Genomic DNA, 25715 nt, shown 5'->3' with positions numbered 1-25715 from the left:
CACGTCAATATCTGCAGGTTGGGGAGCGTTTAAGGAGGGTGCGGAGAGTGTTCAGTGAGAGTTTATGGAGAGATTAGCTAGAAATTAACTTAGACAGTCGAGACAGACGAGACAGATCGAGATGGGAAAGTTCTGGTCTGGTATTGGAGATGAGTTCCCAGTCAGAGGGAGTGTCGGGAGATGTGAGAGTGCAGAGGGAGATGTGAGAGACAGGCAGAGACTTGATGATGATGGGGAGATGAGGAGCAGGGAGCTGGAGAGGGGGGCCCTGCCTGGAGCTCTTTGCGGATGCCCGCGTGCATGAGGCTGTAGATGAAGGGGTTGACGGCTCCGTTGGCGTAGCTCAGGAAGCGAGTGGAGAAGTGAAGATTCCTCTGCATCGACACGGGGCCCTGGGGGGCGGGGGGGGGGGCTCCAAGGGTTCAGAGTTCACCACTCACAGGCCGATGTGGGGCAGTGTCAGGGGTAGAGTGCTAGGCTGTTCGGCTAGTGTTGGGGTGTGGTGTGTGTGGGTGGAGGAGTGTGTGGGTGGAGGAGTGTGTGGGTGGAGGAGTGTGTGGGTGGAAGTGTGTGTGTGGGTGGAGTGTGTGGGTGGAGGAGTGTGTGGAGGTGTGTGTGGGTGAGTGGAGGAGTGTGTGGGTGGAGGAGTGTGTGGGTGGAGGAGTGGGTGGGTGGAGGAGTGTGTGGGTGGGGTGTGTGGGTGGAGGAGTGTGTGGGTGGAGGAGTGTGTGGGTGGAGGAGTGTGTGTGTGGGTGGAGGAGTGTGTGTGTGGGTGGAGGAGTGTGTGGGTGAGTGGAGGAGTGTGTGTGTGACGCACGGTAATGGCGTGTGCGTCGGCGAGCAGCACCATGGCCTGGTACGGGGTCCAGCAGACGAGGAACGCCGCCACCACGCACAGCATCATGCGCACCACCTGCACCGCCACCACCACCATGATCATCACCGTCACCACCATCACCACCATCGCCACCATCGCTATCATCATCATCATCACCACCACCACAATCATTATATTAATAATATTCACTTTCATTAAACATAATTATTACCGCCACAATTCTTATGATTAATAATCAACGACGTCTCCGTCATCACAGCGTGACGATCACTTGGGGTATACACCCGGGAGAGAATCGCTGAGTCCCAAGACTTTTTCAGGAGGGTCCTGCCAAGTTTCTGCAGTAGGGGGGCGATGATCGCTGCTGTGCCTGATCCCCAGTGAGTCATCAGCGGTGTCACTTTCCACATTTGGGACCGTGAAGCTGGCACGCAATGGCCAACTCTTCTTATGAATGAGGTCACGGGATCTTTAACGTCCATCGTGAATGAAGCAGACGGCGCGGAGTGCTCGCACTGCGGCTAACACACCCGCAGTATTAATCGGGGCGGCCGCTGGAATAGAACCGCGAACCTCTGCACCGAGAGGTGATCGCGCCCCCATGAGGCTGTGCGCCGCCACCGTAGGCAGACGATGATGGCCATGGGCATCTTCATCACCGCCACCATTGCCATCGCTTCACCACCATAATCACCATCATCATTACTACGATCATCTCCTGTGGGGTCTGCCCTCGAACAAATGCCCCTCATGAATGCCCCTCATCTCAAACTCCCTGTGGAATCATCTCTTATCAAACACCCTTGATGAAAAATCCCTTATAAAATCACCCTCGATAAAAATGCCCTCCTTGTCAAATGCCCTCTATTAAATGCACCTATCACATACCCCCGTATTTAATGTCCCTGTAGCATAACCCCCCCCCCCCCCCCACTATCGAATTGTCCCGCGATGGAATTGCACTTTGACAAACAGCTCCCCTCCATCCCACTGCGCCCCCCACTCTGCCCCTCCATCCCCACTCTGCCCCCCCACCCCCCTGCCCCCTGACCCCACCCCTCCACTCTGCTCCCCCAACCCCCTGCTCCCTGACCCCCACCCCTCCACTCTGCCCCCCCCTGCCCCCACTCTACCCCCACCCCTCCACTCTGCCCCCCCACCCCCTGCCCCCACTCTACCCCCACCCCCCCACTCTGCCCCCCCCGCCCCCTCCTCTCCCCACGCGCCTTCCACTTGGTCCTGCGCTGCCCCGCGTGCCCCCCGTGCAGTCGGCTGGGCTCCCCGGGGCGGCGAGCCCCCCACAGGGCGCGCGCGATCGCCGCGTACGCGAGGCTCATGGCGAGGAGCGGCGCGGCGTAGGTGAGCACCAGCAGCGCCGCGTCGTACTGCAGCTTCGTGTCGGGCTGCGGCCACTGCTCTCCGCACCAAACCTCCAGGAAGTCATCCCACTCGAACTGGCTGGACGGCGGGGGGGGGGGGAGATAGGAGGGGGCGGTGGTTGCTGTGCACGTGGCTGCTGCCTGTAGCCCCAGCACAGATGATGTTGTGAAACTCCCTCCTCGCCTTGGGTGGGCGTCGGGCAAGAGCCGTGACCCTGGCTCGCCAGGAGAGGGCGGTACAGCAGAGTGTGGACTCATCGCCATCTGTTTCCATCTGAACGGAGTGTTGTTGCCACCTCGCGCAAGGCGAGGGTCGTCTCCAGGTGAATAATAAACAGGACGCCGCCTCATCGTTAATCGGCTTCAAACTTCTTCAAACAAAACGCCGACGTAGCGGCAGGCATCTCCTGTGGCTATCCTGGGTAAATCAATAAACGATTACAATCATGATACTACGACCACTACTGCTGCCACTGGTAGCAAATCAATCACAGCCACCAGCTCGTGCCCATCGTCATCATCATCGCTACCACTATAACCATCACCACAAAGACAAAGCTCCCCCGCGTAGCCCACACATGCCGTTGGAGCAAGTCCTGTTTGCGGGCACACCTATGAAGACCTGCACGAAGCACAACTGGGGCGGGTGGCCAGCCTTTGTCTACCCAGATTCCGATGTTGTTTACACACCACACCAACATACTCGTTCCCGCACCTCCGATTAGCACGGTTGGCTACGTACGGCGCGAAAGAAGTTCAACATACAAACATACGTAAGGCTGAGTCGACCTAGGGGGAGGCCCAGGACCGGGTATAAATATTCCGCTCCCCTTGCAACCACCACCATTACGGTTCTCCTCTCAATCATCACCACCACCACCACCACGTGCCTTCTCTCCCAGTCACTCACCACCACTAGCACTACCACCACCACCACCACCACAACGTGTCTTCTCTCCCAGTCACTCACCACCACCACCACGTGGCTTCTCTCTCTGTCACTCACCACCACCACCACTACCACCACCACCACTACCACCACCACCACGTGGCTTCTCTCCCTGTCACTCACCACCAGCACTACCACCACCACCACCAGCACTACCACCACCACGTGGCTTCTCTCTCTGTCACTCACCACCACCACCACCAGCACTACCAGGACTACCACTACCACCACCACGTGGCTTCTCTCTCTGTCACTCACCACCACCACCAGCACTACCAGGACTACCACCACCACCACCACCACCACCACGTGGCTTCTCTCCCAGTCACTCGCCACCAGGTCGACCAGCCCCTGCCGGCCAGCGCGGCGTGCCACTCACTCCTGGTTGGTGAAGAGGGCGGCGGGCAGGTTGAGCGCCACCGCCAGGAGCCACATGGAGGCGAGGGCCCCCGCCACGAGGCGGCGCGGGGGCCGCGGGCTCAGGGGCCGCGTGACGGCGCGCAGCCGGTCCAGGGCCACGGCCACCAGCGTGAACACGCTGCTCATGAACGTCACGCCTGTGGGAGACAGTTAGCGAGCACCTATTAAGGCCACCATCACCGTCATGGCCGTCGGTTCCACCACAACCGCCATCGCCAAAATGACCATCATTACCACCATCACCATGACCACAACCATCACAAAGACCTCCATCATCACCACAACCGCCACCACTACCATAACGACTGTTACCATCTTCATTATAATCATCACAATGACAATCACTACCACCACAATCACCATCGCCAGTCATCACAATCACCACCAACAATCATCGTCATCACCCCCACCATCAACACCACCGCTGTGACCGCGGCGTGAGCGTGGTGGTGTGGCACGCACCCTGCACGTGGTGGTGGTGTGGCACGCACCCTGCACGTGGTGGTGGTGTGGCACGCACCCTGCACGAGCGTGGTGAGGTGGCACAAGAAGTCGCCGAACACCCACGTGGGCAGCAGGTGGTTGACGCACGCGAACCACATCCCGAACACGGCGCTCAGCAGGTCCGAGGCGGCCAGGTTCGCGATGTAAGGCCTCGTGGGGGGGGGGGGGGGTCCAAGTAGGGGACGAGGGGGCGGGGTGGGGGGGGGGCAATGGATCAAGAGGGGGGGCGGGGTGGAGTTTTTATTTCCAGCACAATTACTGTATTAAATCCTTTATATTAAGTTCACTTGCTTGCTTGCTTGCGCGCTTACGACCGTGCAAATCTTTCGGTCGTTTTTTAACCCACTTCCCGTGATCCAATCGAGCTGACATTTTGCACACAGACTCGTTGTGCGTGACAATTTATTTTCGTGAAAATGTTTTCCTAAATTTTCCACTTTTTAGGAATTTATTTTTTTAATATTTAATTTAAAATACCAATGTGATAAAAATGAAACTCTTACTCAAGAAAAACAGAAATGAATAATAAAATAAAACCGATGCTACGCATATAAAGGATTTATAGTAACAGACTTTGTTTTTACGGGTTAATTTTTTTTACAGTTGCTGAGCTCAGGCCACAACGCGTTACGCGGCCAGCAACAAACAGCGCGAGTGTCGACGTTGTAGTGGATACGAGTAACGAACGCGTCTCTCTCGTTGAGCAAGGTTACTGGAATGAGAGCTCGGGGGAGGGGGGGGCGACGATGATGGGAGGAGGGAGTGCGAGGGAAGAAGCAGAGATAAGTGAGGTGACCTGCAGTGTGGTGAGCGGGTGGGTGAGTGGGTGAGCGAGTGGGTGAGTGGGTGAGTGAATAAGCGGGTGAGTGAGCGGGTGGGTGAGTGAGCGGGTGGGTGAGTGAATGAGCGGGTGGGTGAGTGAGTGAGCGGGTGGGTGAGTGAGTAAGCGAGTGGGTGAGTGAGTGGGTGAGTGAGTGAGTGAGTGGGTGGGTGAGTGGGTGGGTGGGTGAGTGGGTGGGTGAGTGAGTGGGTAAGTGGGTGAGTGAGTGAGTGGGTGAGTGGGTGAGTGAGTGAGTAGGTGAGTGGGTGGTTGGGTGGGTGAGTGAGTGAGTGGGTAGGTGAGTGAATGAGCGGGTGGGTGAGTGAGTGAGTGGGTGGGTGAGTGGGTGGTTCGGTGGGTGAGTGAGTGAGTGGATGAGCGGGTGAGTGAGTGAGTGAATGGGTGAGTGAGTGAGCGGGTGAGTGTGTGGGTGAGTGAGTGGGTGAGTGAGTGAGTGAGTGAATGGGTGAGTGAGTGAGTGAGTGAATGGGTGAGTGAGTGAGCGGGTGAGTGAGTGGGTGAGTGAGTGGGTGAGTGAGTGAGTGAGTGGGTGAGTGAGTGAGTGGATGAGTGGGTGAGTGAGCGGGTGGGTGAGTGAGTGGGTGAGCGAGCGCGCGGACTAAGTTACTCATCCTCACCTCATTCCGAAGTTCGCGGGGCCGCGGCTGAGGATGAAAAGAATGAGGAGGTTCCCTCCCAGGGACAGCGTGAAGATGACGAGGTAAGCCATCACCTTGGCCGCCGTCTCGCCCGGCCCGGCCCAGGGGAAGCCGGGGTACAGCAACAGGGAGTCCCCCGCCCCTGCCGAGGACGTCTCCGGCGAGGAAGCAGAGGGGGGGCTCGGGGTCCCAGGGTCCGGGCTCGACCCCGGGTTCAGGGTCACCGCGCCAGGCAGCAGCAGCAGCAGCGGCATCGCGGCGCCGAGGGCCACCGCGCCCGGGCCTTCGCGTGCCAGGCCCTTCAGTCGTTCATCACCCAGCTCATTCGCTGCTTCGTTCGTTCCTTCGCTGCCAAGGTGATTTAAGACGTCATTCCCTCGTCGCTTCTTTGAACCCAAGTTCTTCGTTCCTCAGGTCCTTCGATGATTCACTCCCAGTTTATTCACTGCTGCACGGATCGGATCTATTCGTTCACCAAGTCTTTCGCTGTTTCATTCATGAATTCATTATATAACGCATGTTCTGCATTTACCACGGTCACCACTCATTCCATTCTACTGCTGCTTTCCTCTCCGTTGTCCCCAAGGTCCCTTGCTCTTTCATTCCCGAGTTCATTCTCCTCGTTCTTCAATCCGTTGTTCCTTCAATCCTTCAATCGGCCACGTCATCAATCGCTGCGTTCCCAAGAGCTTTCGTTAGTTCCCTCGCTCAGAGCGCGCGCGATAGCCACGCGCAAAGACAAAGGTCCCCCGTGTAGGCCACACCAGCTGTTGGGGCAAGTGCCGTTTGCGAGTGGGACCCGAGCGATGAAGGCTGGGAGGGCGCACCAACAGATGGGTGACCTGCACCGCGCCCGGCCGCCTTTGTCTCACCAGTGGCGATGCGGACACACCTCGTCAACGTTGCCCATTTAAGTCTGAGCCGACCTAGGTAGAGGCCGAGGACGGTTCAGATGTTCGCCACCGCTGGTGGTGGCTGTGAGCGGGAATGGAGCTGGGCTCGCTAAGCGCTGTGCCACCGCTCCTCAAACACACGCACTGACTCACGTGTGTACACTCACACACATACACGTGTGTACACACACACACGTCTACACAAACACGTGCACACACACACACACACGTGCACACACACACACGTGTACACACACACACACACGTGTACACACACACACGTCTACACAAACACGTGCACACACACACGTGCACACACACACACGTGCACACACACACGTGTACACACACACACGTGTACACACACACACGTGTACACACACGTGTACAAACACGTGTACACACACGTGTACACATACGCGCGAGGGCAAACATGAAGTGCTCGTAAAGAGCGGGCGGTAGGTGAAGAGGAGGGGGCGACGAGGAGGTGGGAGGTGTGGAGATGAGGGAGAGATGCGGGGGGGGGGAGACGAGGTGGTGGAGATGCGATGATGAGTTGCGATACGAGGTAGGGGAGAGGATTCGAAAGGTTGGGGAGACGAGGTGGAGACACGGAGACACGGTGGGAGGAGTTGAGACGAGGGGAGACGCTGCGAGGAGAGAGCGGGGAGCAGGGGGAGAGTGACATGGGGGGGGGGGGGGACGAGGAGATGTGGGGAGACGCGGACGACTCGAGGGACGTCGGGAAGACGAGTCCAGAGATGTGGGGGGGGGGGGGGGGGGCAGCAGCAAGGGACGAGCAGCAACCCGCGTCCACCGCAGCGGACCCCTGTGAAAGCGCCCCCCTTTGGCGAAGGGGGTCAAGGGGGATCCCTCTGTGCCGGGTGCGGGGCGAGGGGGCCGTCGTCTGCCGCCGCGCGAGTCGGAAATGAAACCCGGATCGCTCGAGTTTGCTCGCTTGTTGCTTAATTTACGGCTGTGTCCACTTCACCGCCACATCCACGGGCACACAGACTCCACCTGTGGCCTGTCACGTCCACGACCCCCCCCCCAACCCCCTCCTCTAACAACACACGCACGTGGACTCGCCCAGCCTCCCGGCTCCTGGTCGCGCTGGGTAAGCCACGAGCGGCGCAGTGGAAGGATCCACTCGGCCGCTGGTGGGGGGGGGGGGGTCACGTTGCTCTGCAACAATATTTACGACTAAACGACAAACACAGCCGCTCACGCGTGCGCAGAGTAACAGTAATTGCGTCGCAGCGTAACTGTGTTTGCCTGGCTCATAACGTATGGGTGAGTGAGCAAGTGAGTGTATGGGTGGGTGAGTCAACGGGTGAGTGGATGGGTGAGTGAGTCAAGGGGTGAGTGGATGGGTGGGCGAGTGAGCAGGTAAGTGGATGGGTGGGTGAGTGAGCGGGTAAGTGTATGGGTGGGTGAGTCAACGGGTGAGTGGATGAGTGAGTGAGTCAAGGGGTGAGTGGATGGGTGGGCGAGTGAGCGGGTAAGTGGATGGGTGGGTGAGTGAGCGGGTAAGTGTATGGGTGGGTGAGTCAACAGGTGAGCAGATGGGTGAGTGAGTCAAGGGGTGAGTGGATGGGTGGGCGAGTGAGCGGGTAAGTGGATGGGTGGGTGAGTGAGCGGGTAAGTGGATGGGTGGGTGAGTCAACGGGTGAGTGGATGGGTGAGTGAGTCAAGGGGTGAGTGTATGGGTGGGCGAGTGAGCGGGTAACTGGATGGGTGGGTAAGTGAGCGGGTAAGTGGATGGGTGAGTGAGTAAGCGGGTGAGTGGATGGGTGGGTGAGTGAATGGGTGGGCGAGTGAGTGGGTAAGTGGATGGGTAGGTGAGTGAGTGGGTAAGTGGATCGTTGGGCGAGTGAGCGGGTGAGTGGATGGGTAGGTGAGCGGGTAAGTGGATGAGTGGGTGAGTGAGCGGGTGAGTGGATGGGTGGGTAAGTGAGTGGGTGAGTGGATAGGTGGGTGAGTGAGCGGGAAAGTGGATGGGTGGGCGAGTGACCGGGTAAGTAAATGGGTGGGTGAGTGAGCGGGTGAGTGGATGGGTGGGCGAGTGAGTGGGCAAGTGGATGGGTGGGTGAGTGAGTGGGTGAGTGCATGGGTGAGTCAGTGAGTGGATGAGGGGATAGGTGGATGAGCCGGTGAGTGAGCGGGTGAGAGGGTGGCTGAGCAGGTGAAGCAGTTATGTGGAAGTGTCGCAGTTTCTCCCATTTCTTTTCACTAAAACGCAGTAATTTTACCTTCAATTGCGGTAAGTTCTTTGGATTGGCCGATAAGAATCGAGTGAATCATTCGCATTATTTTTTAGTTTTTTATTAATATTGCAGTGCGTTATTTGCAGTCGTGGTTGACATAACGTTGAGTTAACGCTGTCACTGCTGCTGCAAACCCTCAAGGGGAGAGACTGCTGCTGCGTGCATGCGGCTCGTCTGTGAACCCCGCTGGGGCCGCGACCACCATCAGCAGAGCGTAATGGTGACGAGCGGCCCCCAGGGGACCACGTGGGGATGCACGCGGGGGCTCGGGGCTCGTGGGGGCCCAGAGCCGGGGGCCGGGCCGCTCAGCAGCAGCTCCTGGCCCCCCCTCCCCCCGCACAGCAGCCCTGCACAGCCGCCCCCTTTGCTCCCTCTCGCTGGAGCAGAGCGAAGGGGTCCACGCTCTCCTCCTGCAGAGACACGGCGACAGGAGAGGGGGGTGGTGGTGGGGGGGGTGGGTACACAAAGGCGAGTGAGTGACGAGCGAGCGATGAGCGAGTGACGAGTGATGAGCGAGTGACGAGCGAGGTGACGAGCAATGAGCGAGTGACGAGCGAGCGAGTGATGAGTGATGAGCGAGTGACGAGCGAGCGACGAGCGAGTGACGAGCGAGCGACGAGCGAGTGATGAGCGAGTGACGAGCGAGTGATGAGCGAGTGATGAGCGAGTGACGAGGCGAGCGACGAGCGAGCAAGCGAGTGACGAGTGAGTGACGAGCGAGCACCTGCGCGAGGTCTCCTCCCTGCTGCTTCGTCGCCGGGCGGATCATGAACGCGTCGGCGAAGCGCGACGAGCGCAGGATGGCGGCCAGCTCAGCGTCCACCGTCACGGGCCGCCCGCCCTCAAACGACAATCAACCACGATCCACCATCAACCACCATCAACCACCATCAAGCACCATCAACCACCATCAACCACGATCCACCATCAACCACCATCACCCACCATCAAGCACCATCAACTACCATCAACTACGATCCACCATCACCACCATCAACTACGATCCACCATCACCCACCATCACCCAAAATCAACCACCGCCATCACGGGCGTCGGTGCCACCGGTGCCATCTCATTTCCCGCCGATGGCGCGCGGGGAACTGCGCCGGATAAACACGATGGGAGCCGCGGCAGGGGGTGGGACAGGGTGGGAGCAGGGAGGGGACGCGAGGGGGGTGGGGCAGGGTGGGAGCAGGGAGGGGACGCGAGGGGGGTGGGACAGGGTGGGAGCAGGGAGGGGACGCCAGGGGGGTGGGACAGGGTGGGAGCAGGGAGGGGACGCGAGGAGGGTGGGACAGGGTGGGAGCAGGGAGGGGACGCGAGGGGGGTGGGACAGGGTGGGAGCAGGGAGGGGACGTGAGGGGGGGTGGGACAGGGTGGGAGCAGGGAGGAGACGCGAGGGGGGTGGGACAGGGTGGGAGCAGGGAGGGGGACGCGAGGGGGGTGGGACAGGGTGGGAGCAGGGAGGGGACGCGAGGGGGGTGGGACAGGGTGGGAGCAGGGAGGGGACGCGAGGGGGGTGGGGAGGGAGGAAAGAGGCAAGAATTTAGGAAGGGGAGGTGGTGGGAGAAGAGGGCGGGAGGAGGGGGAGGACTCACGGGGAATGTGGAGTGGGCGTCGAAGGTGAACTCGTGCAGGCTGCCCTCGATGCCGCCGTTGTACACGACCTCCGCCCCCCCGGCCGCCACCGCGCCCGGCGGCACGCGGAACAGTCGGTAGGTCGCCGAGACGAACCGCGCCCCGCCTGCAACCACACGCAGCGTGGTGCGCGTGGTGGCAGGCGGGGCACAACAACAACAATAACAACAAACAACAGTCGTCATTTGTCACTAAGTGGTGGTAATATAACCATGGCGCTTGTGCCAGACCAGGTGCACTTTGAGGTCACGTGAAGTGTGGATGGCTCTCGCTGCTGGCAGGAGGTCACGGGAGAGACCCAGGTGCCGTGGGCTGACAGACGGGAATGACTGGCAGAGGCACGACCTGTGCGCCTCACTGTGCCATCTTGCTGCGTGTGAGCTGCCCACCGATCCGCTCAAGTTCCGGGAGGGGGTACCGAGAGGGGGGTACCGAGAGGGGGGTACCGAGAGGGGGTGCCGGGTGGGGGTGTCGGGTGGGGGTGGGACGCTCACCCATGTTCGCCTGCAGGTCGGGGGACACCTCGGTGAGGGTGGCGCTCACGAGCCGTGGACGCAGGAACCCGGCGGCGGCCGCCAAGGTCAGGAGGTCGCACCAGTAGAGAGCGCCGCCCAGACACTCACCTGCACGCAAGCACGCGCCGTGAAGGCCGGCGCGGCGCACGAGGGGGTGGTGCATGTCAGCGCTTCGGCCTGTCCCCGTGTCCGTGCCATCGTCCGGGTTTCGGCCGACGTCTCACCCCACAGATCCTTGTCCCTGCGGACGTCCTCGGTCAGCGTGCGGTCAGCGTAGATGTCGCTGAAGTAGAGCTCCCCGCCGTCCTGGCCACGCACGCCCCAGGGTGACACCGCCAAAGTATTTACGTCAGTTTTGTAACAAATGGTTTATTATTTCTTTATTATTCTGCTTATTTACCCAGGAAGGTCTGGGTAAATTATTTTCTCACGAGGGCTCTGCTAAGATTCCACAGGCGGGGGTGACGGAGTAAATCCACGGTGTGATTATTCAAATTTGGAGCCCGTGACGCCGGCACACGGTGGCTGACTCCTCTTCGCGTCACACCACGGGGCCCTTGACGTTCACCGCTCGCCAGACGGCGCACAGTCCGAGTGCCATGAGGTTAGAACAGCTGCAGTGATGCCAGGGCCGCCTGCTAGATTAGAACCGCAAACCCCTGCAAAGGTCATATCACCAACCTAAGTTGCTGAATGCCGGCACAAAAGCTCAAAACATAAACAGCCAGCAACAAACAGCACTCTTATCAAAGTTGTAAGTGGAGTGAGTTAGTGTGAGTGACTGGGTGGGTGGGTGAGTGGTCGGGTGAGTGAGTGGGCAAGCGTGAGCGATCATACCTTGAGAACCCGGAAGGCTTCGCGCAGCACTGGGCCCTTGTCTGGAGCCAGGTTCACAACGCAGTTCGATCTAGCACGGGCAGCAAAGACAAAAATCCCCCGTATAGCCTCAACATGCTATTGGGGCAAGTGTTGTTCGGGAGCACCTATTAAGGCCAGCACGGCACACGAGGGGGTGCTGTAAATGTATGTACACGAGTATTGGGGAGCAGTGGTGCAGTGGTTAGTGCACTGCGCTCACAGCCAACATTGGTGATTAATATCCTGTACTGGTCCTGGGCCTCCCGAGGTCAACTCAATATTAATCTAATACTTTTTTTCACCATTGGGGAGACAAAAGCGGTCAGTCGTGGTTCTGCCCACCCTACCAGCTTGTTCCGGCCTCGATAGGGTGCCCGCTAACAGCACTTGCCCACACAGTCTGTTGAAGGCTACACGGGGGACCTTCGTATTTGTGGGAGGCTCACACGATGACGTCGTAGGACTGGTCCTGCAGCCCCACGTCCCCGAGGCGCTCGATGTACCCCTCCAGGAACTCCACGTTGGGCCGAGAGAAGCCAAACAGCTTGGTGTGGTACTCCACGTAGCGCCGCGCCACCTCCAACTACAAATACAAAGATCCCCCACATCGCCACCAACAGGCTGCTGGAGTGAGCGCTGTCAGCGAGGGCCTATTAAGGCCGGCACGGTGCTTGGGAGGGGCGGGAGGGGGCGGTGACGTGGCCCAGCAGTAGCGCGTATGCTGCTCGTTGCAAAGGTTTGCGGTTCGAATCTAGCAGGCCTACCCTGGTTAATACCGCCGTGCGTATTAACCGTGCAAATACTACACGCCGTCTGCTTCGTGTAAAGTGGATGTTAAAGATCACATGACGCCATTCTAAAATGGACAAATCTGAAAAGTTACCCTGCAAATCACTCAATTGCGACCGCAGAAAATAGTGCACCCCACCCTGCTGGCAGCAGACTAATGTCCGCTTGCAGGCCGGGCGCTAAGTCACCTTGTGCCGCACAGGGACAGCAGCCACTGGGGACGCCCTTCGAATGTTTAGGATGAGATGCGACCAAAGGCGCTTTGCGTTGCCGAGGCATTGAAGCCAACGGCATTACAAATCGAACGATTATTCAAAATTCTAAGGAATCGCTGGAGAGTTGTCGGGGAAGATCGGGGGTTGGGGAGGGGGGTCACGTGGCCGAATGGTGAACCTGCTCGGGGGTCATGTCGATGCCAGTCACGTGACCATCCTCCCCGACCAGCTGACTCAGCGCGAAGCAATCCCTGCCGCTGCCGCTTCCCAGGTCCAGCACCCGGCAGCCGGACAGCTCCTCAGGCACCACCAGGCCACAGCCATAGTAGCTTCAACAACAACAACAACACGTCACCAACAACAACAACAACACGTCACCAACAACAACAACTGCTGCTTCACACGAGGCTTATCTAAACCAGCTCAAGCCTCCTGTCAATCACGTGACTTCCGTGTGGCCACTCCCGCTCTGAACCCCTCCACTCTCCCCGCCGCCCCCTGCAGCTCACCAATGCTCGTTCCTCCTCCATTCTCTTACCTGCCCTGCCCCTCTCCCCCCCAACATCTTGGCCCGGTCATCCCATCTCCTTCTCCCTCCCCTTGCTTCCAGGCGCTCCTCCTCCTCCTTACTCTCTGCTCCTCATCTTGAGCCTTGCCCTCCTCTTTGTCCGTCTTGGGGACTTCTGTTCCGGTTTCTCTTCCCTTTCCCCGCTCATCTCGCCCTCGTCTGTCTACCCACTGTGTCAGTTTCAAAGTCGTCTGTCTACCCACGGTGTGAGTTTCAAAGTCGTCTGCCTGAGCCGACTCGCGAGACAGGGAATTTTATGTAATATATTTTCGAGTTTTCGTGTGATGACGCAGCTATTTTTGTTATTTAATTTGTTTGCTTCATTGCAGTATTTGATCTCATCTCCCCTGGTTACACAAATCAAACTCCAGCTGGACACTGCTGCTGCTTGCGATGCTGACCGGGACACGACCTCGTCGTGGACGTTGGCCAGGGCGGCACGCACGGCGGGCGGCAGCGGCGTGGCCGGCGTCACGCACGCCTTCGTCTGCAGGTCGCCCTGGCTCTGCAGCCGCTTGCCGTAGTAGTGCTGGGACACGCGGGGACACGCGGGGACACAGTGAGATACAGTGAGACACAGCCACTCCCCATAGTAGTCGTGAGACACGCGGAGACACGTGGAGACACAGCCACTCCTCATAGTAGTGGTGAGACACGCGGAGACACGTAGAGACACAGCCACTAGGGGTCGGCACGGTTTGAACCGACTCAAACTGGTTTCAAATTGAGCAATCCAAACCAAACCAGCGACGACTGAACCAAACCAAACCAAAACCAAACCAAACTAAGCTAAACCAAACCTCTTAAGTTGGCTTGCACCAAACTAGTTTGAGCCGGTTCCACCCTGTCCGAGCCAAACCGAGTCGGTTTTCGTAGCCCCAAACCAAACCGAACCAGTTCAAACAGAGCCAAACCAAACCGATTTGGTTCGGTTCAAACCGCGGTTTGGTGGTTTGAGCCAAACCGTGCCGACCCCTAACAGCCACTCCTCATAGTAGTGCTGGGACACGCGGGGACACAGTGAGACACAGCCACTCCCCATAGTAGTGGTGAGACACGCGGGGACACAGCCACTCCCCATAGTAGTCGTGAGACACGCGGAGACACGGGCAGACACAGCCACTCCCCATAGGAGTGGTGAGACACGCGGAGACACGTGGAGACATGTGGAGAGACACAGTAAGATATGGAGACAGATTGATATGGAGATATACAGAGAGACAGAGATAGAGACAGAGACACGTGGAGGCATGTAGAAACAGTGAGACAGATTACAAGACAAAACATGCACAGAATAACAAATATAAACTTGTAAAGTAACGATCCATTGATTATTCACCCCTCGGAAACAGAAAATTCTGCGATTGAAAGGTCCAATTGTTCCTCCCGTAATTGAGTCGGTCGGTACACTCAGGCCCCAGGTTAGCAGCAGGTGGGTAGCTGAGTGGGTGAGCAGGTGGGCAGCTGAGTGGGTGAGTAGGCGAGCCGGTGGGTGAGCAGGTGGGCAGCTGAGTGGGTGAGTAGGCGAGCCGGTGGGTGAGCAGGTGGGTGTGCAGGTGTGTAGTTAAATGCGGGTGGGTAGATTAGTTGGTGGGTAGGTGAGTGAGTAGGCAAGTGGGTTGATACATTGGCGAGGGGGTGAATGGGTGACCGGTAGCTATGTGAGCAGATGGTTAAGCACGAGCGAGTTGGCAGGTGAACAGGTGGGTAGGTGAGCGGGTGGAAAGGCGGACGGGTGAGCGACTGAGTAGGTAAGTGAATGGGTAGGCGTGCAGGTAAGTAGCTGACTGTGTGGGTAGGTGAGCGGGTGGGTAGGTGACTGTGTGGGTAGGTGAGCGGGTGGGTAGGTGACTGTGTGGGTAGGTGAGGGGTGGTAGAGGAGGAGGAGGCTGCCTCTCACCTTCACGTCCTCGTGAACATCTCCCAGCGGGGACGCCTCGCTGGGTGTCGCCATATCGCGCGAGCTCCTGCACAGGGGACGCGGCGGTGAAGCTGAGTGGGGGGGAGAGTGGGAGAGAGAGCTCGGGGTGATAACTACGTCCTGCGAAGTGGTGTCGCGTTTCACAATTCTGACCCTGACAAGGTCACCCCAGTTGCCACATTCCAACCACAACCGTAACTCTCGCGCGCGCGACTATCAGCGCAGCTCCTCGTGTACAACTCTCACACCACACACGACATTCACACCGAACAACAAAACACGAGTCGCACACACAGCGCCAACTCGCAACACACGCAGCACGGAGCTCACAATCCGCAGCACGGAGCTCACAATCCGCAGCACGGAGCTCGCAAGCCGCAGCACGGAGCTCACAATCCGCAGCACGGAGCTCACAATCCGCAGCACGGAGCTCACAATCCGCAGCACGGAGCTCACAATCCGCAGCACGGAGCTCACAATCCGCAGCACGGAGCTCGCAATCCGCAGCACGGAGCTCGCAAGCCGCAACACGGAGCTCACAATCCGCAGCACGGAGCTCACAATCCGCAGCACGGAGCTCACAATCCGCAGCACGGAGCTCACAATCCGCAGCACGGAGCTCACAATCCGCAGCACGGAGCTCACAATCCGCAGCACGGAGCTCGCAAGCCGCCGCACGGAGCTCGCATCACCTCGCGTGGGGCCCCAGTGGCGTTGCTGGTGTAATGCGGGCGTAAGCGACCTTCCGGAGGTGACGTCACGGGGGGTGGAGTCATGTGACGTGGGGGGAAGGTTCGGGGCTTTAAGCGGGGAAACCGGAAGGGGAAGTTAGTCCGGTGGTGAATGGAAAAGGGTGAGGCCACGAGGGCGAACGAGAGGAGGGAGGCACCGCCGGCGAGCGGGGGCCGACCCCAGAGTACAGCCAGGAAGGCTGTGTGTTAGAGGCAGCGGTGTGGCTGCAGAGAGAGTCGCAGGAGCGACGAAGAGAGAGGAGAGTACAGCCAGGAAGGCTGTGTGTTAGAGGCAGCGGTGTGGCTGCCAGGAGGAGCTGCGGGGAGAGAGAGAGAGAGAGCAAGAAGCTGTGAGAGCTGCAGAGGGAGAAGAGCAGCAGCGAGTACAGCCAAGGGGGGCTGTGTGAGAGAAACAGCAGCGGAGCTGCTGTTGTGAATCGGGCCGACATTGGAGTCAGCACCGAGGAGAAGCTACCGAGTCAAGACAGCCGTGTGGGTGTACAGCACGAACCGAATAATAAAGGACACTGGGACAGACATCGTGCCCCAGTCGTTTATTACACTGTTGAGCGCCAGACCGGTCCGGGCGGCCCTTGCCAGAGCGGTCCATCCCGCTGGACTCTACCCGGGTTGTAAACTTCCAGCCCGAGACTCGCCTGTCCTCGCCTGCACTAACCCAGGGCCACAAAGCCCAACAAGGTCCCGGGATATGGTGGCCTGTGTCCTGTGTCCCTCAACCACCTGCCACTGTTTGGATAACACAGCAATAGCACTGGGGAGACAAAGGCGACCGGGCGTGGTGTTGGCCACCCAGCCGCTCGTGTGCCGTGCCGATCTTAATGGGTACTCGGGAACAGCACTTAGATCTTTGTCTGTCAAAGTAGTAAAACTCCACTCGCGCAGGGACAGAGAGAGGGCGACTCACACGTGCCAGGAGAGAAGGCAGCAGCAGTAGCACCAACTTCCCAAGCTCTGCGGTCCTCTATATACGAAGGTGTTAGCGACCAATTAATGAGTGTTTACATGCGGGAGACAACTCACGCATGCGAGGGGGTAACACTCTATCCCATACATTTGTAGTGACATAGAGTGGGTCACTAGGGCGCGTGGTGGTGCTGCTGGTTGCTGGCAGAGAGGGAGGAAGGGATGTCGGGAAAAGGTGACGGAGGGGACACGTGGGGTGGAGCCCAGAACCTTCTGGTAGGTTCCAGAAGTGGGCGTGGCCGTAGGCGGAGCCAGGCCACGCTGGGGTATAAAAGGGAGGTCCCGACTGTGGGTCGGGGTTGTCGTGTGGAATGGAACCCGTCGTGCCTCGTGCTCGTCCTCACCTCCTCGGCGTTGTTGGTCAGGCAGTGTGCCAGCTGTCCTGACCAAGTGTACAGTTATCGCCTGCGATAGCTGGAATAAACGAGAGTGCCTCCGACTACGAGTGTATCCGAAGTGATTCACGACACGTTATTGCTGTGCTGCCCTGTGCTGACGAGCCAGGGCACGGCTCGTCACCCTCGCCCACGGAGAGAAGGGAGGTTCGCAACGTCCGTGCGCGACCCACCAACTCTCGCTGCTGCAGCCACGCACACGGCCACCACCACCACCGCCCGAACGCCGGCGTGTGTGCCATGCTTGTGTGTGCCATGCTTGTGTGTGCCATGCTTGTGTGTGCAATGCTTGTGTGTGCCATGCTTGTGTGTGCCATGCTTGTGTGTACCATGCTTGAAAGCCGAGTTCGATTCCCGACCACAGCCAACGTCAGTGGCGAGTGGTGCCCGAACACGCACGGCCTGGGTCTGCCCTATGGCGACTCAGCCTTAAATGAGTAATCTGGTGCGGTGTGTACAACTTCGGCACTGGGGAGACAAAGGCGGACGGGAAGGATGGTGCTTCCCACCCACACCACCCTCCTCCTGCGTCGTGTCAGCCTTAATAGGTGCTGCGCGCTCATTCGACTGTGTTGGTGTGTCCATTCCACATTCCTGTGGCGGGAGACAGGAGAGGCAAAACCCTCCCCCTGTCCCCCCCCCCCCGCCCCCTGTCCCCCCCTCTCCCTGTCCCCTCCTCTCCCCCTCTGTCCCCCCCCCCTCTCCCTGTCCCCCCCTCCCCTCCTCCCTGTCCCCCCCTCCTCCCCCTGTCCCCCCCCTCCTGTCCCCCCTCCCCTCCCTGTCCCCCCTCCCTTCCCTGTCCCCCCTCCCCTCCCCCTGTCCCCCTCCCCCCCTGTCCCCCCTCCCCCTGTCCCCCCCTCCCCTCCCCCTGTCCCCCCCTCCCCCTGTCCCCCCCTCCCCCTGTCCCCCCCTCTCCCCCGTCGCTTTCATTACCTGCGGTCGGGATCGATGCCAATTACGAACGCCTCACACTCGGGCGCTGGTGATTGGCTCATCACGGGCACGTGGTCACGTACGTGGCCCAATCGCGATCCTCAGCGACGACCAGTGGCCTCGACGTCACAAGGTGGGCTCTACGGCCGCCATGTTGGTTCAGTGTCGTGTGCCCGGGAGCGGCGCGTGACGTTACCCGTGACGTCTTCGTGACGTCATCCCGTAGAGGAGTCGAAGCGGCGCGCACCCCCACGTAAGATGGCCGCGTTGGCAGCGCGAGAACGCGGTCCGGTCTGATCAAGGGGTCCCCCGTGGGGAGGAAGGCGGAGCAGGGAGCCCGACTCTCCCCGCGTCTCCTCGCGCCCCTCCGCGTCTCCCCGCGTCCCCCCCCCAAGTCCCAGTCCCCTCCCTCTCCGAGGCGGCCCTGCGAAGTTGGCGGCAGGGACCCCCACGACTTGAACCCCGAGCTCCCTGCAGCCTGCACCGCGTCTCGCCATGGGCCCCTCTCTCGTGCTGCTGCTGCTGCTGCTCCGCCCGTGCGCCGGTGACCCTGGCGAACTGGGGGAGCACTACAAGCGGGAACACAGCATCGTCAAGCCCTACCAGGGTGCGTGCCGACCCCACGCGGGTCCCCTTGACGACTCCACACGGGTCCCCTTGACGACCCCACGCGGGTCTCCTTCAACATGTTGATGGTGCTCTTGATGATTCTGTTGATGTCGGTGCTAACGAAGGCAGCATGGCTCTGCGAGACGTGATGTTGATGATGGTGCCGGTCATGGTGATGTTGATGCTCTTCATGTAGGTGCTGGCTCGGGCAGCATGGCCCTGTGGGACATGGCCGGGAGCACGATGGTGACCAGCCAGTACGTGCGGCTCACGCCCGACCAGCAGAGCAAGCAGGGGCGCGCTGTGGAACCGCGTGGTGCGGCACCCGGCACACAGCTGCACCCAGCTGCACCAGCTGCACCCACCCAGCTATCTCGTTCTTTACACCAGGGCCCATGGCAATCACACTACCCCTCTAACCTATGACCCCTGTGCTTCCCCGTCCTCTGTGGCCGCGCCCGACCCCCAGCCGTGCTACCTGCTGGACTGGGAGCTGCACGTGCAGTTCAAGGTGCACGGGCACGGCAAGAAGAACCTGCATGGGGACGGCCTGGCGCTGTGGTACGCGATGGACCGCATGCAGCTGGGTACGTGCCGTGCCCGTTGCGCACCGGGCGTTTCAACGCCGTCGCCAGCCGCGCCAGTATTTGGTGGTGTTGCCGTCATTGCTGCTATTGTTGTTTACAGCCTCAGCAACCTGATGTGTGCGGTGTCCTCCACGCTGCATCACCCACCGGTCTCTGTGATTCCCCCCCCCCCAATCACATCATCCATCCCGAACGCGAAACCTCCACCTTCTCCACACGCCACTCCTCACCCATGCCCCCCCCCCCACAAATGTCAAGCATCACCTGATCCCCCTTTCTGATCCCCCTTCCTGATCCCCCTTCCTGATCGCCCTTCCTGATCCCTGTTCCACACCATCACCCTCCAAACCCCACCACCCACCTATCACCCTTCTGACATCTCATCGCCCATCGTCCACAAAACCCACCGCCCACCACTTCACCCATCTCCCACCTGACCGCGCTTCCCACAGGACCCGTGTTTGGAAACAAAGAGAACTTCCGAGGGCTGGGGATTTTCTTGGACACGTACTATAACGAGGGGAAGAAGCACGAAGTGAGTGGTGTCCTCGTGCCCTTCCCTCCCCCCGTCTCACCGTGCTCCTGTCCGTGTTGCCCCGTCTCCTCTCCACACCCCTCCCCCCACCCCTCCCCCCACACCCTCCGCATCCCCCCCCCCACGAACCCCCCTCGACCCCTCTGCCCCCTACCCCACCGCAGGCAGCGTGTTCGGCAGCCGAGATTTCTTTCGCGGGTTAGGCATTTTTATTGACACCTACGCCAACAACCTTAAGGACGACACAGTAAGTGCCCCCCCGCCACTCCCCGCTGCGACTCTCGTCTACGCTCTCCCCCTCTCCGTTTGGCACCACCTTTCCCTGCCTGCTGCTTGGTTTGGTGAAACATCCTCAGCCCTGGAAGGTGTCAATTTCCCCTTTGGTTTTTCTTGTAACGAAACATTCGGCTTGCCTAACCGCCCCTGCGCGAGCGTGCCGCGTGAGCTGCTTGCGCTAACGGAGCGCCGACGGTATAACTGGGTGTGCGGGTGATGCTCTTGGTTGGTGGCTTGATGATTTGGTGAGCGAAACCTTTATCCGGCGGTGAGTATCTGCGTGTGTGTGCGCATGTGCGTGTGTGCATTCTTGGTTTCCCCGGGATCGTCCTCTTGGTGAGTGAGGAGGCAGCTGCCGACATAAAAGTCCCAGTTATTCTTAGCTGCGTAATAATAACAACACTAATACCAGTTCAACACTCAAGACTGCATTTAATCATAGTTTGTGTGTGTGCATTTGCACCGTGCGTACGTATACCCGATGGGGAGCTCTTGTGCAGTGATTTGCGCACTGCGCGACGGACGCGGGCAAACAGTTGGATTTGCGCTCAAGGTCGTCATCCGTTTTGAATATTTGAACCCATCCTGGGCCTCCCCTAGGTCGATTCGGCCTTAAATGAGTGGCTCGTGCGGTATGCTAGCATCAGCATTGGGGAGACAAAGGCAGCCGGGTGTGGTGCTGGCCACCCAAGACCATTTTCGCCGTGCTGGTCTTAATAGTTGCTCGCTAACAGCACTTGGCCCACAACCCTTTTTTTACTCAATTGAGACTAAACATAGCAATCATTGCCCCCTTTTGCTGACAAATGGCCCAGATCACTCTTGCAAATGAGACTCACAGTATATTGGTCTGTAAGTTCTCATTCTGGTTTGTAGTGGCGCGTGTGGGCTACACGGGCAATCTCGGTTGTGTGTCCCCGTGTGTGTGTGCCCGTGGCAGCGCGTGTTCCCCTACATCTCGGTGATGGTGAATAACGGCTCCTTGCGCTACGAGCACGAGAAGGACGGCAGCAGCACGGAGGTGGCGGGGTGCGCTGCCGCGCTGCGCAATGTCAACCACGACACCTTCCTCTCCGTGCGCTACTCCGCCCAGCGACTCACGGTACACACACGCTACACACACGCTACACACACGCACGCACACATCACAAAGATCCCTCGTATAGCCTTTAACGTGCTGCCACCTTTGTCTCCTCAATGTGCTGATGTTTATACACGGCACCAAGTACTTAAGGCTGAGTTGACCTCGGGTATGGCCCAGGACTGGTCCAAATATTTGCTGCCACTGATATCATTGGTCCCGAGCGGGAATCGAACTCGGGTCGCCGGGTTTGTAGCACGGTGGTGCTTACCACTGCGCCGCCATACACGGAAGCACACACGCACGGTACACACACGCACGATACACGCGTGATACACGCACGCACATACACGGTACACACGAGAGACAGAGAATCGTCCCGTGAATGCAATCGCGTCCCCTGTGAAATGACATGATTGGGGTGGGATGGGGGGGATCGGGCGAATCGTTACACGGCTGGCCGAGGTTTGGGCGGTGCCTCTAACCCCGATTCCCTCTCCCCTTGTCGCTCACTCAGATTAAGGTCGACGTGGACGATAAGGGCGAGTGGCGCGACTGTGTGGACGTGCCAGGCGTCCGCCTCCCCACCGGCTATTACTTCGGCGCCTCCTCCGCCACCGGAGACCTCTCAGGTGAGTTCCACGCGTCACCGCTCACTCGTGCGCTCACGACTCACTAATCCTTGTGGTCACGCCCTCGATCAGTGGTTCATTCACCTGTGCACACAATCACTTTCTCACCGCCTCGCTCACTTGTGTTCTCACTCACTGGCTCACCCCTGAGCTCGCCAAACTGATCGCTCATCATCTTGCTCACTCGATAAGCTTACTCACCTCCCTCACCTTTATGCTTGCTTGCCTGCTTCCTCACCACCTTGCTTACCATCTCATTCACCTGCCTGATCACCAGCTTGCTCACCTGGTCGCTCACCTGCCCGCTTACCTGTGCATCGGCGTGTGTGTGTGCGCGCGCAGATAACCACGACATCATGTCGATGAAGGTGTACGAGTTGAGTGTGGAGCACACCCTCGAGGAGATGCAGTTCGACTGGAGCTCCGTGGAGCCGAGTGCCGAGTTCCCCCACCATGCCCGTGAGGAGGGGGGGCTCGGTGGGGATGGGTAGCGGAGGGGAGGACGAGGCTCGTGATTGTGTCTTTGTTTACACACACGCACACAAAGTCTGTTAAAGACTAGATGGGGATTACGTGTGTGCGTGTGTATATGTTTCCGATTGTACAGTGGTGTGTACGTGCATACATGTATACACGTGTGTGGACACGGATGGTGGTGGTGCAGTGTTCCGAGTTTAATTCCCGCTCAACATTGGTGACAAATATCTGAACTGGTGCTGGGTCCTCACTTGGTCGACCCAGCCTCAAATGAGTACTTGGTGCGGTGTGTGTTGGCCACCCACCCCCTCGTGCGCTGTGCCGGCTTTCATAGGTGCTTGCTAACTGCACTTACCCTAAGAGTGTTAAAAGGCTACATGAGAGGTCTTTGTGCGTGCACGTCAGGTCTCTCCGACGAGCCCAGCTACCGGAACGAGCCGCTAAGCGGAATCAAGGTGTTCCTCCTCGTCTTCTTCGGACTCATCGGCATCGTCATCTGTGCCGTCGTCGCTGTCATCGTCCTGCAGAAGCGGCAGGAGCAGAGCCGCAAGCGCTTCTACTGACCCCGGGGGTCGGGGGTCAGCTTGGGGTCGGCGTAGGGCGGGGGGAGGGCAGCTCGGTGACTTGCTCGGAAGCGAGGAGGCGATGCTGCCGACTGCCCCAGACCGCCGGGCAGGGCTCCGAGATCTGGTGTGGGCTTTGGTTTCTGGATTCGCATTGATTTGGATTGGGGATCTGGATTCCGGGTCTGGTTTTAGAGGTCTGGTTGAGGATCTGGATTAGAGATCTGGTGTGAGTAATTGCATTGAATTGGGGATCTGGATATGGGATCTGGCTTCCAAGATATGGTTTGGGGAACTGCATTGATTTGAGGATCTGGATTAGAGATTTGGTTTGGTGATCTGGATTGGGGTTCTGGTTTAGGGATATGGCTTGGGGGGGAGGGATAGAGCGTAGTGGTCCATGACTTTGGCTGCGTCTGATTGGCCGAGTGTGCGATTGAGTGGAGGGAGGGGGCGATGGTGAGTGGGGGAGTGTTGTGAGGAGCTGTGAGGTGGGTTGTTGTGGGAGGTGTGATGCCGCAGTAAGCTTAATCTCTTCCGTCATTATCTCCGGAATTTTTAGGCCTTAGCTGGTGGGGCAGTTGAACTGATTTATTTTCGCTTCTTTAAAAGTTTCCACAGAGGACAAATATTGTCGAATGAGCGGTGAGGAGGGTTAGGAAGCCACGATGGTCGGGGTGAGGAGCTTGAAGTGGACGTGAAAAGAGTCTTATGACTGCGTCTGCGTGTCAATCATTGGGCCCCCCTCTTGTTTTGTCGTTTTAACGTGGAGTGGTCGCATCGTGCGCTGTGCACCCACCGTGCCGTGCTCTGCCAGATCCCGCAGCTGCTGCTGCATGGCAAACTGCGACCTCCAAGTTCTGACCAGACCATGTCCACCACTATCTGCTGTTCGACTCTCAGAGACAGACCCATAGACTGGTATAGCGACCCAGAGATTTACATCGAGGCCTATACACTCACACAGAGACTGTAGACTCGCACACGAACCCATAGGTCTGCCAGAACAGCATCCCACCACCGGAGACCACCCACATGCCTGTCTCGGTGGCCGCCCGTCCACGCATCCCACCCAGAGCTGACGTTTTTGCAGAGTTCACATCTACAACACGGACGCTGTCTATTTTCAGATCTGTAAAATGATGGGAAACCCCATCACAACAGAACAATCGATGCAGCCGGAAACAGATTTAACGGCACATGGAGGTGCGCTGCTTTGCGTGTCCAGACACCGTCGACTTTGTTCAGACCACGGCACGGCCACGTTCTCTCAACTCTCTGGGCTGGCGCTTCCAAAACGACAATGGCCATACAAGTTCAGCTCTTCTGAGCCAGTGGTCTGGATACGTCCGAAATCTTTACACACGCGATGCTGCACCACCTTCATGACTTGTCAAATCCGCTCGCACCGTTTCCAATGACAAACCCAACGGTGAAGCCCATGCGAGGTCAAAGGTGGTGGGGTGGGGAGGTGTCTTGCTGGCGGTCGGGGGCGCCACCTCAACGCGGCAGCTCGTGCCGTTCGTATCGCCCCGTGCTCCCTCCTCACGAGCCCCCTCCTCACGAGCCCCCTCCTCACGAGCCCCCTCCTCACGAGCCGCCCGTTTAATTTCTCAGCCGGGGGATTCCTATCTCACCGAATATTTCCTGGCTCGCCGCCTGACTGGGGTAGGTGGCACGGGACTCGTAGCCGCGGGCAAAGCCACCAGCAGGGGAGGGGGCAGCAGAGGGGGCCGCTCCACCCTGGACGTCGCACAAGGGGGCTCCACGACGGGGCACCCTGCCCCGGAGATTCCTGGAACCCTTGGGTGGCCGCGGTCACAGCGGTGGGGCGGGGGTGGGGGAGCCAACCCCTCTGTCAGGTGGAACCGTCCCCGAGTCGCGCGCGCGGAAGGACGCGCTGCTGCTGTGTCGTCGCCTTCGCTGCCACTGCTGTGAATATTCGCAAATGCACTGAACTCCCCCCACCCCACCCTCACGGATGTGAACTTTTCGAATCGGCTGCGGCCCCCAGTGGGGAGCGCAATGTGCCTTAACTCCGCGTTGTCGCAAAAATTCCACGATGCCGCGACCGCGCTCCCTGCGCCGCCACCGCTCCTCACGCTCGGGCTCGGTGGTGCGGCTGGCGCGGGGCCGGTGCGACCTGGGTCGTCGCGACCTGCGACCTGGGTCGTCGTGATCTGCGAACGGAGCTTCGGGCCCCGGCCGAGGAAGGGGCGTCAGAGGGTCGTGGGGTGTCAGAGGGTCGTGTGGCCTCACCCCGAGGGCCGCTGCGAGCGAGGGTCCTAGGCCGACGAGAGCGGCGGTTTTGAAATGCAACAAAAAATCTAAACGCAGCGGTCACATTCTATTTTTGGTACAAATCTGATATACGGGCAAGTGGGTGGATAGCCTGGAAATTTTGAGAGTAGGGTAGGGGGGTGGGTAGCCTAGTCGTGTGGGTGAATAGGGTAGGGGGTGGGTGAGTATGGTAGGGGGGGGTAGCCTAGTGCTGTGGATGAGTATGGTAGGGGTGGGTGGCCCAGTTGTGTGGGTGAGTCGGAGAGGGGGATGGGTAGGTGTTGAATGTAGGTAGGTGGGTAAGGTAGGTCGGTGGATGGTAGGTGGGAGGGGTAGCTTGGCTCGTGTGGGTACAGAGGTGATAAGGTGGGTGTGTAAGTAATTGATTTGATTTTAATG

At 59.1% G+C, this 25715-nt stretch overlaps 3 protein-coding genes across 4 annotated transcripts; 1 reads left to right on the top strand and 2 right to left on the bottom strand.

Moving 5' to 3' along the window:
• Positions 1–4: 4 nt before the first annotated feature.
• Positions 5–948, bottom strand: LOC144717994 (C3a anaphylatoxin chemotactic receptor-like). Its single transcript, XM_078593852.1, has 2 exons — positions 818–948; positions 5–392 (listed from the first exon to the last, which is right to left on the bottom strand). The coding sequence occupies exons 1-2, from the start codon at positions 938–940 to the stop codon at positions 162–164; spliced, it is 354 nt and encodes a 117-aa protein (XP_078449978.1). The 5' UTR covers positions 941–948; the 3' UTR covers positions 5–161.
• Positions 949–8771: 7823 nt separating this feature from the next.
• On the bottom strand, positions 8772–18353 carry AS3MT (arsenite methyltransferase). Of its 2 annotated transcripts, none has more exons than XM_078592900.1 (11): positions 18277–18353; positions 15213–15279; positions 13714–13841; positions 12923–13073; positions 12187–12323; positions 11720–11789; positions 11107–11188; positions 10862–10990; positions 10328–10473; positions 9454–9570; positions 8772–9139 (listed from the first exon to the last, which is right to left on the bottom strand). In XM_078592900.1, the coding sequence occupies exons 1-11, from the start codon at positions 18336–18338 to the stop codon at positions 9035–9037; spliced, it is 1194 nt and encodes a 397-aa protein (XP_078449026.1). In that variant the 5' UTR covers positions 18339–18353; the 3' UTR covers positions 8772–9034. The 2 variants fall into 2 exon arrangements, with proteins under 2 accessions (XP_078449026.1, XP_078449028.1); XM_078592902.1 differs by having other exon boundaries at positions 15213–15304; positions 18277–18348.
• A 316-nt stretch (positions 18354–18669) lies between these two features.
• LOC144717514 (vesicular integral-membrane protein VIP36-like) lies at positions 18670–23390 on the top strand. Its single transcript, XM_078592903.1, is given in 9 exon segments — positions 18670–18883; positions 19082–19179; positions 19181–19201; positions 19355–19472; positions 19925–20007; positions 21224–21385; positions 21882–21996; positions 22339–22455; positions 22879–23390. Coding segments are annotated over 9 exon segments (984 nt in total). The 5' UTR covers positions 18670–18771; the 3' UTR covers positions 23037–23390.
• The last annotated feature ends 2325 nt before the right edge of the window (positions 23391–25715 follow it).

Source organism: Lampetra planeri, chromosome 4 (genome assembly GCF_965212315.1).
Source record: "Lampetra planeri chromosome 4, kcLamPlan1.2.h2, whole genome shotgun sequence".
Taxonomy (NCBI): domain Eukaryota; kingdom Metazoa; phylum Chordata; class Hyperoartia; order Petromyzontiformes; family Petromyzontidae; genus Lampetra; species Lampetra planeri.
The sequence above is the reverse complement of the archived record's forward strand: the minus strand, read 5'-3'. Positions and strand labels throughout refer to the sequence as shown.

Excerpts from the sequence above, each read along its gene's own strand:
- LOC144717994 (XM_078593852.1), bottom strand. The coding sequence starts at position 940 with ATGATCATGGTGGTGGTGGCGGTGCAGGTGGTGCGCATGATGCTGTGC. Across the intron at positions 393-817 it reads CCGACGCACACGCCATTACC|GGCCCCGTGTCGATGCAGAG; the intron begins GTGCGTCACACA and ends CCCGCCCCCCAG.
- AS3MT (XM_078592900.1), bottom strand. The coding sequence starts at position 18,338 with ATGAGCCAATCACCAGCGCCCGAGTGTGAGGCGTTCGTAATTGGCATC. Across the intron at positions 13,842-15,212 it reads ATGTTCACGAGGACGTGAAG|CACTACTACGGCAAGCGGCT; the intron begins GTGAGAGGCAGC and ends CGCGTGTCCCAG. Across the intron at positions 9,571-10,327 it reads ACGCCCACTCCACATTCCCC|GGCGGGCGGCCCGTGACGGT; the intron begins GTGAGTCCTCCC and ends TTGTCGTTTGAG.